This window comes from Centruroides sculpturatus, unplaced genomic scaffold (assembly GCF_000671375.1).
Source record: "Centruroides sculpturatus isolate CEXI.00-Female unplaced genomic scaffold, Cexi_2.0 scaffold1563, whole genome shotgun sequence".
In the NCBI taxonomy this organism is placed as follows: domain Eukaryota; kingdom Metazoa; phylum Arthropoda; class Arachnida; order Scorpiones; family Buthidae; genus Centruroides; species Centruroides sculpturatus.
The window spans coordinates 98141-113623 of NW_019385711.1; the positions used below are offsets into that span (position 1 = coordinate 98141).

The 15483-nt window shown below is 28.2% G+C and overlaps 2 protein-coding genes across 7 annotated transcripts in view; one reads left to right on the top strand and one right to left on the bottom strand.

Annotated features, from left to right (window-relative positions):
• The window catches only part of LOC111641437 (MAPK/MAK/MRK overlapping kinase-like), a 46309-nt gene extending 41231 nt beyond the window's left edge, over positions 1 to 5078 (top strand). For 2 of the 6 annotated variants that reach the window (XM_023387606.1, XM_023387604.1), the window contains 2 exons: positions 2678 to 2764; positions 4682 to 5062. In XM_023387606.1, the coding sequence (XP_023243374.1) occupies positions 2678 to 2717 (40 nt within the window). In that variant the 3' untranslated portion in view covers positions 2718 to 2764; positions 4682 to 5062. Of the gene's footprint in view, positions 1 to 2677; positions 2765 to 4681 lie in introns of those variants that run through there. The other 4 variants (XM_023387602.1, XR_002759406.1, XR_002759405.1 and 1 more) reach the window with 4 other exon arrangements.
• A 4431-nt stretch (positions 5079 to 9509) lies between these two features.
• Positions 9510 to 15085, bottom strand: LOC111641428 (DNA polymerase eta-like). The gene is made up of 2 exons (XM_023387595.1): positions 14399 to 15085; positions 9510 to 10360 (listed from the first exon to the last, which is right to left on the bottom strand). The coding sequence occupies exons 1-2, from the start codon at positions 14548 to 14550 to the stop codon at positions 9547 to 9549; spliced, it is 966 nt and encodes a 321-aa protein (XP_023243363.1). The 5' UTR covers positions 14551 to 15085; the 3' UTR covers positions 9510 to 9546.
• Positions 15086 to 15483: the final 398 nt, after the last annotated feature.

Consider the following 15483-nt stretch of genomic DNA (forward strand, 5'->3'; position numbering starts at 1 on the left):
TTTTTTTTTATAATTTATTGTGTTGTGTAATCTTGTACAGTTTTGGTTCGGTGCATAAGACTATTTATGTATTATCCATTAAATTTGTCATAAATTTGTCAATATATTGAAAACTTGTAGTTTTCATCACATCGATAAGTTTATTTTTAACTTACTTGTTAATATAACTGGAATTAAACAGTTGAACTGTAATGTTCAGTTATGTTTTACTTTGATTTGCGATTTAATATTGGTAATAATCTATTTTAATTAACAAAAGTTTTATAAATGATTCAGGATTTATTATAGGCAAATTTTCGAAACCATTCCTAATTTTCTTATCGTTGCATGGAATTTTTTAATTTGAACTTTTTTCTGACCCAAGAAAGCTAATTAGGTCTTTTTCAAGCCAAGCTTTCATTGTGAGTTCGTCCAGGTCAATAATGGGGGCGACTGGGCGGTGAGAGACGGTATCTGACATATCTGGATCAATCCATTACTCGTGAGAATTTCTGAGCTGACCCAGACTCGAATTCGGATCCCTCAGAGAGGTAGACAGACATCTTTGCCGCTTCGACCACTTAGCTTGTCAAATTTTTTTTCAGTAATTAACAATAAACGATAATAGAAGATTGTATTTAATGCACAGCAGACTCCTGATCAACTCAGTTTTGCCGGCAGTAGGGTCAGCCAGCATAAGTAAAGAATGGAAAATATAGCTTCCTTTATGTGTAAAATGTATAAGATTTCTATCCTTTATTACAGATCTGATTAGAGTTCTTAAAGATCTGATACGGTTTAAAGCTGCAGAAATAAAAATAAATAAAAACGGAGTAGAGTACTTTAAATGTTCAGAAAATTTATAGTAATATATGCTGTAGTGTGTCAAATATAATAGTAAATCAAAGGATATTAATAGCTACATAAGCAGTCAAAGATACTACTTATCATACTATTTTATTAATTGTAAAATATATTTACGTTTAGAGTTTTATTTGATTCTCTATATTTTGTTCAAAATATATATAATTTAATTTAATGCTAATCATAATTTAACTTTGTTAAAGTTGTAATAAACAAGTTATTAAGAAATCATAAATATCAGTGTTTAACTGAATATAATTACTATGTAGGTCTGCATAGGCCTAATTTAACAAAAATTTCCACTAAATTTAGCAAATGAAAGAGAAAATAGATTCATCGAAAAGTTTTCGCTAACTGATTTAAGTTTTTTTTTTTTTTACTTTTTCTTATATATTTATGAAAAACATATATTATTGATGAAAAATTCTTCCGATTTTTTTGGATAGAATCTATGAGCTATTTGCCTTTTCAGTCGATTGTCTTGTAACACAGTGATCAGACATTGTACTAGTTAAAAGCACAAAAATTATCTTATCATTATACAAAGAATATGAAAGAATTGTGAAAATAATTTTAACCAATGAAAATTTGAAAAAAAATAATTACAACATAAAAACCAATGTCTGGGATTTTTTATTTTTTCCTGTAATATAGTAAATATTTTAAAAGTTTTTTCAATCCTGAGAGTACTAACAAGGTCTTCCTTGTAATCCATTATGAATATTACGACTACATTCGAAGTTTTAAAATTTTAGGCTGACGGTCTAGGCAGATCGCTTCCTAGGCGATCTGCCTAGGATGGATGCCTTCCGGGAGGTCTTTTTTTAGTGTAACTGGCCCATCTTCATGCGTTACAGACGTGGAGAAAATTCGGAAAACACCTCGTGGCCAGCCCGTTCTGGCGAGGAGCGAACTCACGACCGAACTCCCAGTGTTCGGGAACGGAACTACTTGGCCACTGATGAACCTTAAAACTAAAGAAAACAAATTAAATCGTGGAAGACGTTTGTTCATACAATAAAACCATTCTCAAGATAAATAATCTGAACTCTAACTTTATTCCTTAATATGAAGTGCATTATACTTTTAAAATTTCTTCTCTTTAGTTAAGGATCATTTGAAATGGTTAACATAATTTTGCATATTATTTATAGTTATTGTTATCGCTTTTTGTTTGATATCTTGAAAATATGAAGTGCCTTTTATCAAATATAATTTGTTGAAAACGCGAATATTCTTCAATAACATGTGAAATACAGTTAACTATTTCTAAACTGTGAAGACCGTCTCTTTCGTTATACGTACTGTACTTCTTAATTAAATCAGTTACTCGTTTATCGTTTATTACATGAACAAATTAAATGTTTAGATTATATCATTATTGAAGGAATTTAATTATAAACCTAGAGTCAAGCACAGTTTTTATGCGTTTTTCTTTGGATGAATATAACATTCAGTTTTAATATTAGATGAAGTAACTATCATACTTCTTACAAATTTATTAATAAATTTGGTTGTTATTGATGTTTTGTCATTTCTTTGGATAGAAATAATAATTTAAACATCAGAATTTCATGATGTTTAAATCTTAAAGAATTGAGAAATGTGTTTATAGTTATAGTGTTGTAATTAAGAGTATTTAAATCTATTATAGATTACTGATGAAATATGTAATATAGTAAGAAATAATGTTCTTTGAATGGAAATTTTTTTAAACAATTAATTATTTGAACTTGTTTTCTGGGAATATATTTAACAATGCAATCTATATTTTTGTCATTTTGCGAACAAATAAACAAATTTTCCCTAATAAAATGCATGTTTATATTTTCAGAAAGATAAACGTAAACGCGATTTTCGATTACCTGAATTAAATGAAAATTGGATGAATAACTCGCAAATGTCAAATCGAAGGCCAAAAGTGAGTTAAATATTTTCAAAAATTGAAAATAAAAATAAAATCATTTTCAAATTACGTATCTAATTGTGTAAATCTATTTTTCGTTCAAAATATCGTTAAATACCATTACAGAATATGGTAATAGTGCCGAAAATAATTTTAATAAAAATTAATCATTTTTACTAAACATCAAAATACACACTTTTAATTCAAATTTAAAGATATAATAATAATAATAATACAATTGATATCTTTATATATACAGTAATAAAAGAAATTAGTTCACTAACTCCCAAACGACCCCAAGTAATTTATTGACTTTCCCAGATAATACATTGACCTGGGTTCACCAGCAACCAGGTTAAGAACGACCACTAACCAACCAATCATCATATATAATAGTTGGCTTAATTTTATAACACGCGATACCAGATATAGAAGATATTTTGCTGACCTTAATTATACCTATTATGGGCATTCAAAGTTAAGAAATGGGGTAAGCATAAAAGACAGAATGTCTGTTACATAACACAATCTTTATCGTTTATATTTGGTTAGAAAACACGTCACACTTATAAAACATAAATATTTTCTAAATGTGCATATGTTTGTAGCAATATTATAAGTTTGACAGCTGAATAAATAGGCTAATATAAATTTATGCTAGAATTGGCCACATCTCACAACTTTAAATTATTTTAATAAATTAGAAATTTCTGCCATAAATTTTACTTTATTAATAACAGACGAGAATTGCTCGATTATTTTAATTTGTCAAAATACAGATCTAACTTGTATACCATGCTGTAAATTTCAGGAATGTTTCGCCCATCGAACAAAATATATGATACACTTAATCAAAAATCCTATTTATACTTAAATGAAATTCTTTATTTTTTTCAAACTGTAGTGAAGGGCATTAGCTTATGATAATCGGTTGCGTCAAAATCAATAAACGAATGCAACATATGAAATGCGATTTATAATTTAAAAATGCGTAAAAAAATAAGTAACTTTTAAAATATATTTAATTTATGAAAATATGTTATTTCGTATATTTAATATGGTAAAATAAAAAGATTTTCTTTTTAAAACAGAACAAATACAAACACATATAATTAAACCAATATCTTAAGTTTTGCATCTGTCCGGGCACAACAGACAGGGTGACATTTTTAATAAAGATTAATTAAAATATCAAACAGCAATAATCAATTTGATGTAAATTTATAATATTTTATGTTTTACGGAACTATAAAAAGAGGTATTAAGTCATTTGAATAAATCAATAGCAATATAAATCATTTGTTTAATACATTAATACGTTTCAGTAGAAGTATTTATTACAGTTTCTAACAAGAAATCAGTTTGAAGGCGTTTCTTTTCAAAATAACATTTATAAAAACTTCCTGTAATGTATTAAATTTTAAACATTGCATCTAATAAATTAAATTTTACGTGAAAATATATTTATTTAATTTTTAACGAAGCATTATCATGCAATTCTTTCGAAATGATAAAGTTTTTCCCTTATAAATATTCACAAAATCTTAAAAACAATAATAAACTAAAAATTATTTAAATTTTTATCTGTTTTTTTTAGCAATAACTTTAACAATAAAGACGTAGATTCGGAGAATGTAAAATTCTTAAATTTGGATTTTAAATAAATTATAAGATTATATCTTGACTTTTTATTAATTCTTTATTAAATATAACGAAATACAAATTAAATCAAATTTTCAAAAGTATATAAAGTAATTTGGTGTTGTGTTTTCTTAAAATACAGTAATACTTTGCAGATCCCTCTATTTAATATAATGGATACGTGTTCGGTTGCTTTTCATAGTTTATTTACAGAAATTTAATAAAATGATTTTAAATATTTTCATTAAAACCTTTTTACAGTCAATTTTAATCAATCGATAATTTTTGCAGCCATACCATTACGGAGAATATACTTTGTATTTACCGACCATTCAACCTCATCGAGCCGAATGATTGTTTTAAAAGATTTCTTCAAAACAAGTTGAATAAACTCGAGTCATTTTTTTTCTTTTTTACAAAAATTTAATGAAAATAAAAATGTTGTTTCTTTGTGTGTTGTATTTAATAAAATGTCTACTCGCTAATAATTAAAAGTAATATATTTATTAAAGTTTCGAAATATATTAAGTAATTTTGTATTAATTATTCGTTAGAAACGATTTGTGAAAGTTCGCTGAACAATTTATGGAGAAAATTGTTTATTCTATGCAAACAAGTAGCCTACATTTAAAACTCTATGAGACTCTATGGGGGACTCTATGGGACTCTCAAAGACACTATGGGGCTCGCCTGTGGCCGAGTGGCTAAAATCATGAACATCGATAATTGCGGATTCGAGCTGACCGCGTGGAAGTTTTCATTTTCTTAATGTGTAATACCTAAATAGGAGAGTTTCCAAAAAAGTCCTCCGGAGACATCCTTTCCCTTAGCGTATCATTCAAGTGTTGCGTTGGCTTATTCCACCCCACACACAATCTGTATGCACAGGCGCGCATACACACACAATCCTATTTATGACTATAATTATTTGCTTAATCAGGTATAATAATAATAATAATAATCACCTGTGGCGAAAAACCTAAGAGGCTTTTTAGGCTGACCTATCCTTCCTAAATGTTAAACTTTATCACGAAATTGAAAACTTTAATTGAGCATATCGAATAGACCGAGAAAACTCACAAATAGGGGTTTGAACGTTTCAGACCATTAGACGAGCGTGTGAAAAGCAAGGCAAATATTCGATAGTCTCACATCTTTCATGCAAATTTTACAAACAAGTCCAACGGGAAAACTGGCGCCGTTCACTAGCCTCGTCTATAAAATTTTGTATGTTCATATAAATGCGATATGTACTGTACAGTAAAGGGCCGTGAAGAGCTCGTGTGGGCCAGAGGATAGAGCAGATTCCGTTTGCTCATTAATAGGCCTCTTTTGCCATTTTTTGAATAAGTAAAATACCTAGAATGTTTTTTTTATTAATGAAAAAGCTTTAGCTTTTGTTAGTAAAAATAAAAATGTATAGGGATATGAACGTTGGAACCACTACGGGCTTCTAAGTTTCCTCTGGGCCGGAGAAAAATTCTCAACTCCTCTTCTCCTCGATGGCTTGGGTATGTATAACAATGTTCGAATGACTAATGTTCCCAACAAAGTAATACCACATTTGTGTGATTAATTATAGCGTTGTTTTATTGTTTATTTTTTAATCTTAATTATTATTTAGTTTCGTATATCGATATTTCAGTTACTGTCGTATTTTACTTCATATAAGATGAAACTTTTTCCAAAAAGAAGGCTAAAAAGACAGCCTCGTGTCTTATATGTGAAGTTACGATCTCCGGAAGCTAAATGAATTCCCCCAAACTGCCTCCAGTAGATTACATGTAACCTATTCCTAGTCAAACTACAATAACATTTTTATTCAAAAATTATTATTAGTCTATTACTATTTGTTATAGCAAAGCAGCCTTTGCATGTATTTATGTTGAATATTTTTATGATAAATTTTAATTGTAAATGATGTCTTTTAAACTACTCTTTTTTTCCCTTTATAAATAAAAGATTGCATTTTATTTAGCCTTTCCCTCTATTTATTTTTGTCATTATCGGGCAGCAATTTGGAAAAATTGTAGATCTATAAATTCCCAGTCATTAGGCCGTCCGCCCGTTTTTCCTTAATGTCGAGAACGGAGTTAGATAGATGAAAGTCGAGATCAGATACGGAAAACTTAGAGGCAGGAGGCCCCGATTAACTATATAAAAACTTCCGATGCAAACCGGAAGTCACGTTATTTCAATTCAAAAATTTCTCCCTGAAAGCACTTCAGTTAATGGATGACTGGCACGACTCTACTGTTAAAGGAAAAGTATGACGTACAGGGGAAAGACACTACAGTACTAATTTGAGATGGAGAGCATATATTTTAAATGAATTAAATTAAAAATGATTTAAAATTGTAGCCCGACATTATGACGATGTCACAATAAATAATTGCTCGTTACTTATTTAGTTATTATTATTTGCTTAATCGAATAGTCGCTTAGTACTGGACGCTATAACAATTTATATTAAAATTTTTAATGTTTGTTTTATTTACTATAGGTTTTTCACATGGAATGGTATTTGTCACATTTTTTATTTTACCTAGATTTTGCGGGATTCTTATTTAGAAAGAATTCCAGATCTACTAATAATAAAATGTATAACGTCTAATTAAAAATAAACCATTGAAAGATAAAAACGAAATACACTCGAGAGAACTGTGCTTACACTTTCGAACGTCTTTTTCAAAAACAAGCTTTTGAAGTCGCATTTCTTGTGAGTTTTTCTTCTTCAAGCGTTGTCCAATGTTATTTTTCCCACGGTTTCGCGCGATTTTGCTGCATAAAAATTTTTAAAAACTTCAACTTTTCAAAATACAGTACATTATTTCACGGCTTTAGACATTAGAAGATAAAACGTTTAAAAAGTCCAGTGTACTTTCAAATTCAGCCCTGGCGAGAGAGGGAAGACATTGCCGATACCCACTTTTTCAGTAAAATTTCTTTGTTTCTTTGCAAGGACACTAGTTTGTGCACGAGGCAATAGACAAAAATCCACCTCAAAGTAAAAAATTTAGCGGAGGATCTGAATGGATCGTTGGGACTGGCAAGTGAGAAAATATGGTTAGGGGAGGAGCCACTTCACGGGGCTGTTCATACTTTTCGATTCGTCATCAGGATATCTTATAAATGTTCATAAGACGTAATATTTGAACGAGTTTTCATGAAATTAATACTCTAAAATTTTCCTTGATGAACCGAAGGATTGAAAGTACTGTATTTGGGAGTTTTGCGAACGTTATTTTATAGTCTTCCAATAAAACTGTGAAATAACTTAAAATTTTCACAAATTATCAGAAAACACGTGGCTTCATTTTTCTTTATCTTACGTCCTTTTTAACACCTCAGCAATTTTAAATGTTATCATCGTTCTGGTTATTTATCCTACTAGTTTTAATAATAATGTTTATATACATATATAAACACATTTTACGATTTTAGTCATTGCCAACGGTAAATTTTTTACATGTTTTACATATTGAGGCGGATAAGAGCCTACAATAAAAGGTCGACTCCGCTGTAAGACGGTTTGTTCCTGAGATGTTACAAACGACGTAGGATAATGAAAAATGAAGCAGTCAGTGTTGTTTTCTTCTGATAACCTCTTGTTAATTTTAAATGTTAGCGTCCTAGCTATTTACTAGTTTTATTAGTGAAATAATTAAAAAAAAATAGGCGTATGTAACTTATAAGAAAAATTAACTGTACTTTGTGATGATTTAATTTCAAATTTAATATTGGAAACATTCTCTTTCGAAATACAATGCAATACAATACAATACAATACACTGACTAATCCGGCATAACCCTCGTATGATCATTTATACGCTTCCGTTTCTATGAAAATGTTTGTCCTTACATATTCGTTTTCCTGTTTACTCCGAACACCGAACGCACGAATGTATGTTCGCTAATAAATGCGAAGTGTAATATCTTATTTATTAAAAACTTACAAAATCAATGGCACTGAAAATGATTTCACTAAAGCTTTATTCAATTGCTTTTCACTTTATAAAAACCAAAGAAAAACTTTCTCAAAATGCATTTATTCAACATTTCTCAAAATGATATATTTTCAATATATATATTAAAAAAAATTGAAAATATTGAAAAAGATATATATACATTATATATAATTATATATATATATATATTATATATATATAATGTAATGTAAGCAGTCAACTAAAATAGTTTAATTTCGTCCAAAAGAGAAATTTTATAAATCTAATTTAATTAACAAAATAACTGCTGTTAACATACTCAAAAATCTGAACACCACACAAAACTATTAGTGAAACAATAAAATAAAGTGTGATAAAATATTCTTATTAGATGATAAAAATTCTATTAATACAAGTTTACATTGGGATACATTTTAAATATAAGCTAATATTTCATTCTAAAATAAAAATTTATTGAAAAATATTTTTAAAAGTACTGAAACATAACAGCAGAACATCTCTAAGTCAACTTTCTTTGATATTCAAAGAATTCTCCTAAAATAATCACATTATTCAAGTAATTCATAATTTATATTTTTCATTATTTAAAAATTTTACAACAAAAAGTGATTCATATTTCCAGTATATCAATATAAAATGTAAACAACAAAATGAATAACAATTTAAAAATATTTGATTAAAACACATTAACTTGAATAAAATATTTATATAATTAATTCATATAATTTTTTAAAATTTTAACATAATTGGAATCCAAATTTGGTGACAACATTTTTTTTAAACAGATGATAATTGAACAATATGTATAAAGTTTCTGAATTGAAATTTAATATTGATTCTTAAAATTTATTTTAGCAGAACTTTGTATTATAATTAATAAATAAATCAACTTTATCTTCATATAATTATAATTTTACCAGTTATAATTTTACATCATTATAAACATTTTAATGGAAATATATAGAAATATGCTGGAAATTTCATTCAAATTTTAACAATCATGATTATTTACATAATCTCATTTGAATATTATTTAAAAAATAATCATTTTAATTTATTAATATAAATATATCATTTCTGTATATATGTGTATAAAATATATAAATAAATGTTAAGAAGGTATATATACTATATTATCTATATATATATATAATTAATTTCAAAAAATAATTTTCTTTTCATAAACACTTATGACTTTTTAAAAAATTTGTCAATTGTTTTCAATCCATCTTTGTTCTTTTTAATAATTTTACTCTTACTTGGACTTGCTTTTCTTTTTGTAGCTGTTTGAGTTTTACCACTTGATAGAGTTTGTGCATTTTTTAATTCACGTTGCACAGAAACAGCATAATGATAATCTTGATGTTCTTGAAATTCCCAAACAGGAATTAACTGATTGCATTGTTCACATTTACTGCTTATATCTTCAGTCAATGTAAAATTTTTCTCATTAGATGTAGATAATCCACGATCTTTATCTTCCATAACAGAGAAATCCAAGCATTTATCAGAACTATCATCGTCAGGACTTTCTTTTGGATCTAATTTTGATTTAATCTCATCATTTTCATTTGTTTCTTCATATTTACTTTCTTCACCTTTGTTTTGTTTTAAAAACAAATCTGTTGAATTTTTGTTTGATAAATTTTTACTTTCATTATATTTCAATTTTGTGGCAAAAAATCCTTTAAGGTTATTGCTATTATTTGGTTTTTTGATAGAATTTTGTATATTTGAACATTCTCCACTTTTAATAGGCTGAAAATAACTATTTATGGAAGTTGTAGGAAGTTGCAAAGATGTATTTTCACTATTATTTTCATTGAATGAAGTACTTTGTTTTAATTTGCTTTCTGGAGTTTCTTTGTTTTCAATATTTATTTTATTTTTGATAGGTGATTTTCCATTAAGACTAAAATATTTATGAATTTTTGGAGTTTCTTCATTAAGATTATCTTGGAACTTTCCTGCACTTAATGACAAATTAACTATAGGAGGAAACCTGAAATTAAATTATTATATATCATTAATAACTGTATTTCAAAAATTGGAACCATATTTATTAAATAATTCAGTCATATTTATTAAATAATTCAGTCAACTGTTAAATTGAAAACATCAATTATTCTCTAATTACTGAAATGTTTTTGACTCTATACCAATCATTCAATAAGTGTTGGTTGGTATATGACTTAAAATAATTTGCAAAACATTTGATTTTTTGTAAAAATTAAAACTTAAACTTATAAAATTATTATACATTATTTTGTTATTAACTAAATTATACAACAAATAATATTTGTGAAAATAGATATTTTAAATCAAACTGAAAATGTTTTGATAATAGAAAATATTATGTCAAATTCTTGGAATATCACTGCTAAAAATGATAAGAATTATTCAATAAATAGTTACTCGAAATGTTTTAAAATATAAAAAATATGTAATGTAATTTTGTTCAGATAATTCTCACAATATCAAATACTCTGCAAAAAATTGCTAGTACAGTACATACTGTACAATAATATAACCTGAATCTCCAAACACTTGTTGGTATGCAGTTTAAAAGATATCATCTCAAACATTCCATTTTATTTGTGTTAGCAATTCATTGTACATATAATTATAAATACCATATTTCTCTGCAAAGAAGAGCATGCTCTTATCCTGCTTTGCTTATAGGAGCATTGTACTGCTGGGTCAATGCAAATGAAATGTAAATATCTGATACACCATCTTTTCAGTGACATCTATGTGGTAACTATTATTAAAAATAAAAAGCCAAAGCAAAAATTCACTACAACAAAGACTTTCCTTCTATTTTTTATAATTATATAAATAGTATTGATGATAAAAAAATTAAATATAAATTTTAAATACAGTAGAACCCTAATTATCCAAAATTCTGTATTACTCAAGGCAAATCTGAAGTGAATACACCACTTTTTTTATATTTATGAAAGTTTTTTGCTGTGAATGTACCAAGCACAACTACTATAATACAGCAGAGCATCGATTATCCGAATCAATTGGGGACTGGGGTTGTTCAGAAAATTGATTTTTCGGATAACTGATTATGTAGGAAAAAATATATTAACCTATCTCATGTCGAAATTCGTTCAAATCCTGGCATGTCCTTAAGTACCCTCTCATGGTCACGCCAGTGCTGCCAACTAAAACACGCACACCAACAAAAATAATATTAGAGGAGCCCAAGACATAGCCAAAGATTGCAGTGCCACAGCACTAACAGAAATTTAAATTTGCCGACTGGAAAGCTTTTGATTAATTGACATTTTGGTTGATCAACATTTGGATAATCGATGTTCTACCATACTTTTAACCTCAACTATCAATGAATTTTTTAAACTCTTTCTTGCCCTTTAAACACTAAGAGGGCCCCTTTTCCATGCCCATCACAGATTTGGTCAGACTCATGAGAACAGCCAGATGGTGAGGAATGAAACCAATTCATTGGGAACAGACTTCCTATGAAAATGCTGATGTGATTGAAGAACACTGGCAAAGAAGGGAGGAACATTATAATTCAAAAAACTTTAAAGCTGTGTTTCTCAACCGCCAGTCTGCAACTCTAATCTGACCAGTCTGCGAAAACTTTAAAAATATATATTTAACCTGTCCTGCGTTGTTCCCGAATAGGAAATATGTGGATTATTAATCCGTTTATTGATCAACAAACTAATAGATTGAATGACTTTGAACAGGAAAAACTAATCAAATTAAGTTTAGACTTGGAATTAAAAACATTATTTGAATCAATGCCCATAACACAGTTTTGGATTAAAGTTAAAACTGAATATCCAGTTTTACATAAAAAGGCAGTTAGGATGTTACTACCTTTTTCAACAACATACTTATGTGAATCAACGTTTTCAGCAATGGCAATAATAAAATTGAAACAACGAAATCGTTTAAGTGTTAGTTCTGCCTTACGCCTTGCAGTTACCACCTTAAATCCAAGAATTGATGATCTTACTAGCAAAAAAGAAAAGCAGCGATCACATTGATTTGTATACTAATGTACTGGTAAATAAATAACAAATATTTATTGCTCAATGTAGTTTGCAGTTCTTTTTACAACAGAGAATTTTTTCAATTAAAAATAATATTGTCACCAGTCTGCTTAAAAAATGCAGATTTTTCCAGTCTGTGATGAGTTTTGGGTTGAGAAACAATGCTCTAAAGGACTTTTTAAAGAAAGTTTAAAATGATAACATGTATTACAAAATTATTTGTTTCTGTTTCCTTTTATCATTTGATTTCAATGTGTGATAAACCATTTATCTTAAAATGCAACTACAATAACACACATTTTATTCTTAACACTATTATACATAATGTATTAGTTATATAGTAAATGATTTAAAAAGTGTTGTTCATACGTGATTAAACTGACTAAGGTATAAAAAGAGCCATGACCACTTTGAAATAAAAACTCCTAAATTTTATTTCAAAATGATTGTGGCCATTTGATTTATCAGAGTTTTAGTTGTCATTAATCCATATTATTTCAGGTAATTGGGGTTTTACTGTATTTAAAGTTTTGAGAAACAACTTAAAATAATCAAACACCTTAGTATTTCCAGCAACAAAGTATTTAATAAAAATAATAAACGTTTTTGACTAATTTTAATAGTCTTCTTCAGTTAAGCCACTTTAAAACAAAAACGAACATAAAATAGAATGCAAGCAATACAACGGTTTAAAAATTTGAAATTAATTACAACAAAATAAAAATAAAATAAAACGTAAAACAAAATTAAATTACAATAAAATATTAAGAAAATTAATCGTTGTCGTAAAGAATTAAATTAAATAAAGTATTAAGAAAATTAATCATCGTGGTAAAAAGATTTCCATGCGAAGGATAGACTTTCTGCATCTCTATGGTTGATGCATCCTTTGTCAATATGTCCTTTATCAAAAGCCTAGCTATCTACCTATCATTATACCAAAGAATTCCTTTGATCCTGAGAATTTTAAGAATGCAGCCTTTTGATCATGAATAAAGCAAGCCTATACACACTATACAAATATGTTTGACACACAGAGAATTAAATTACATACAACAGTACAACAGGGATATCATATAAGTGAAATTAATGCTCTTATTGCTAAATATTGTAATCAAACAAATAAGCAACCTACAACTAAGAACCAAGGACAAAGAGTAGTTCTCAACTACATACCTTTCCTACACTCTATGATTAAAAAATTATCTCACAAGAATACTTTAAGAATTATTTATTGTCGTAATCCTATGATTTATAGAATTCTATGAAATGATAAGAAGAAAGGAAACCGTAACAATAGTACAGGAGTGTATTCTATTCCTTTAAGTGACCACCGTTTTAATTCAGATCTCGTTTACATTGGTGCCACTATGAGACTTTTAAAACAGAGGCTTAAAGAGAATAAGTATTCCATTACTAAAAACTTGGACAGTACTGTCCTTGCAGCCTTCGCTAAACATCAAGATATTAATGTACAGTACATTGGGACAAAGCATCCATAATTAGGACCACCACCAACAAACAAGTACTTAAACATATTGAAAAACTTGAAATTTACAAGGTCCATAATGACAAAGGATGCATCAACCATAGAGATGCAGAAAGTCTATCCTTCGCATGGAAATCTTTTTACCACGACAATTAATTTTCTTAATACTTTATTTAATTCTTTACGACAACGATTAATTTTCTTAATATTTTATTGTAATTTAATTTTGTTTTACGTTTTTATTTTATTTTTATTTTGTTGTAATTAATTTCAAATTTTTAAACTGTTGTATTACTTGCGTTCTATTTTATGTTCGTTTTTGTTTTAAAGTGGCTTAACTGAAGAAGATTATTAAAAATAGTCGAAAACATTATTGTTTTTATTAAATATTTCGTTGCTGGAAATACTAAGGTGTTTGATTATTTTAAGTATTTATATTCCAGTAAGTTATTTTATTTTATTTTATTTGAGAAACAACAGATAATATTTATTTATGCATATAATAATGGCAACTAACCAGAGATGACTGGATGAAGAACTTTTATTCATTTTCTCTAATAAATTATACAAGTCCTGAGCCATTGTGGATGCATCATAAGATTTAACATGGTATGATCGTGTGATGCTTGTATGCTTATCTTCATCTTGAAATCTTATACTCATTGTCATCAATTTGGCAAATCTCTTATTCTATTTAAAAAAAGAAACAAATGAATTATTTTATATACAGGGATGTAGCCATGCAGAGCAGCAAGTGGTGGCTCTTCTGCTAGTCACCACTGCTGCTCCACTCAAGTACAAAAGAAAACAGCTTAGGAGTAAAAGTAATGTCACAAGCAGTTGACCACTGGATGAACAAAAAAAAAAAAAATACTAGTTTATATGAACATCCATGAGGTAAATAATAAATTTAATGCTTGTTCTTGTTCAATCTTTTCTTTTTTATTGAGCATTGTCACATGTAAATGTGACAATGCTCAATAAAATGCTCATGCAAATTAGCATGAGTTGACATATAGTTTGCATATGACATGCAAACAGCCCCATGCATAATAATGTGTTGTAGTGATTGTGGGCTACTGTACGAGGGAAGTCTGATATTAAAGGTACAGGCCAAAATTACACTAACATTTATAATTAAAAAAATATTTAATATATTCCACTAAAACTACATACTTTTGTATATTTCTAAACATAATTGCCATAAATGTTGAGACATTTATCCCAGTGTGACTCTACTTTAAACATCCCTTCAAGGTACTGTTGTGTGTCAAGTTGCTTGAAGTAGTCCAGAATGATATCTTCCAATTCCTCCTGATCTGCAAAGCATTTCCCGCCAAAAATTTCTTTAAAGGTCTGAATAAATGAAAATCTGAGGGTTCTAAATCTGGATTATACTCTACATGTTAAATCAAACCAGACTATGGTTGGCAGAGCAGAACTGGGAGGTCCTACAACATCCTTTGTTTAGCCCCCATTTGGATTTTCATTTATTCAGACCTTTAAAGAAATTTTTGGTGGGGAAATGCTTTACAAATCAGGAGGAATTGAAAGATACCATTCTTGACTACTTCAAGCAACTTGACACACAACAGTACCTTG

What these genes read in the sequence shown, in the direction of transcription:
- LOC111641428 (XM_023387595.1), bottom strand. Translation starts at nt 14,550, where the DNA reads ATGACAATGAGTATAAGATTTCAAGATGAAGATAAGCATACAAGCATC. An exon ending in TCTTCATCCAGTCATCTCTG is followed by an intron (nt 10,361 to 14,398) that starts GTTAGTTGCCAT and finishes ATTTAATTTCAG; the next exon opens with GTTTCCTCCTATAGTTAATT.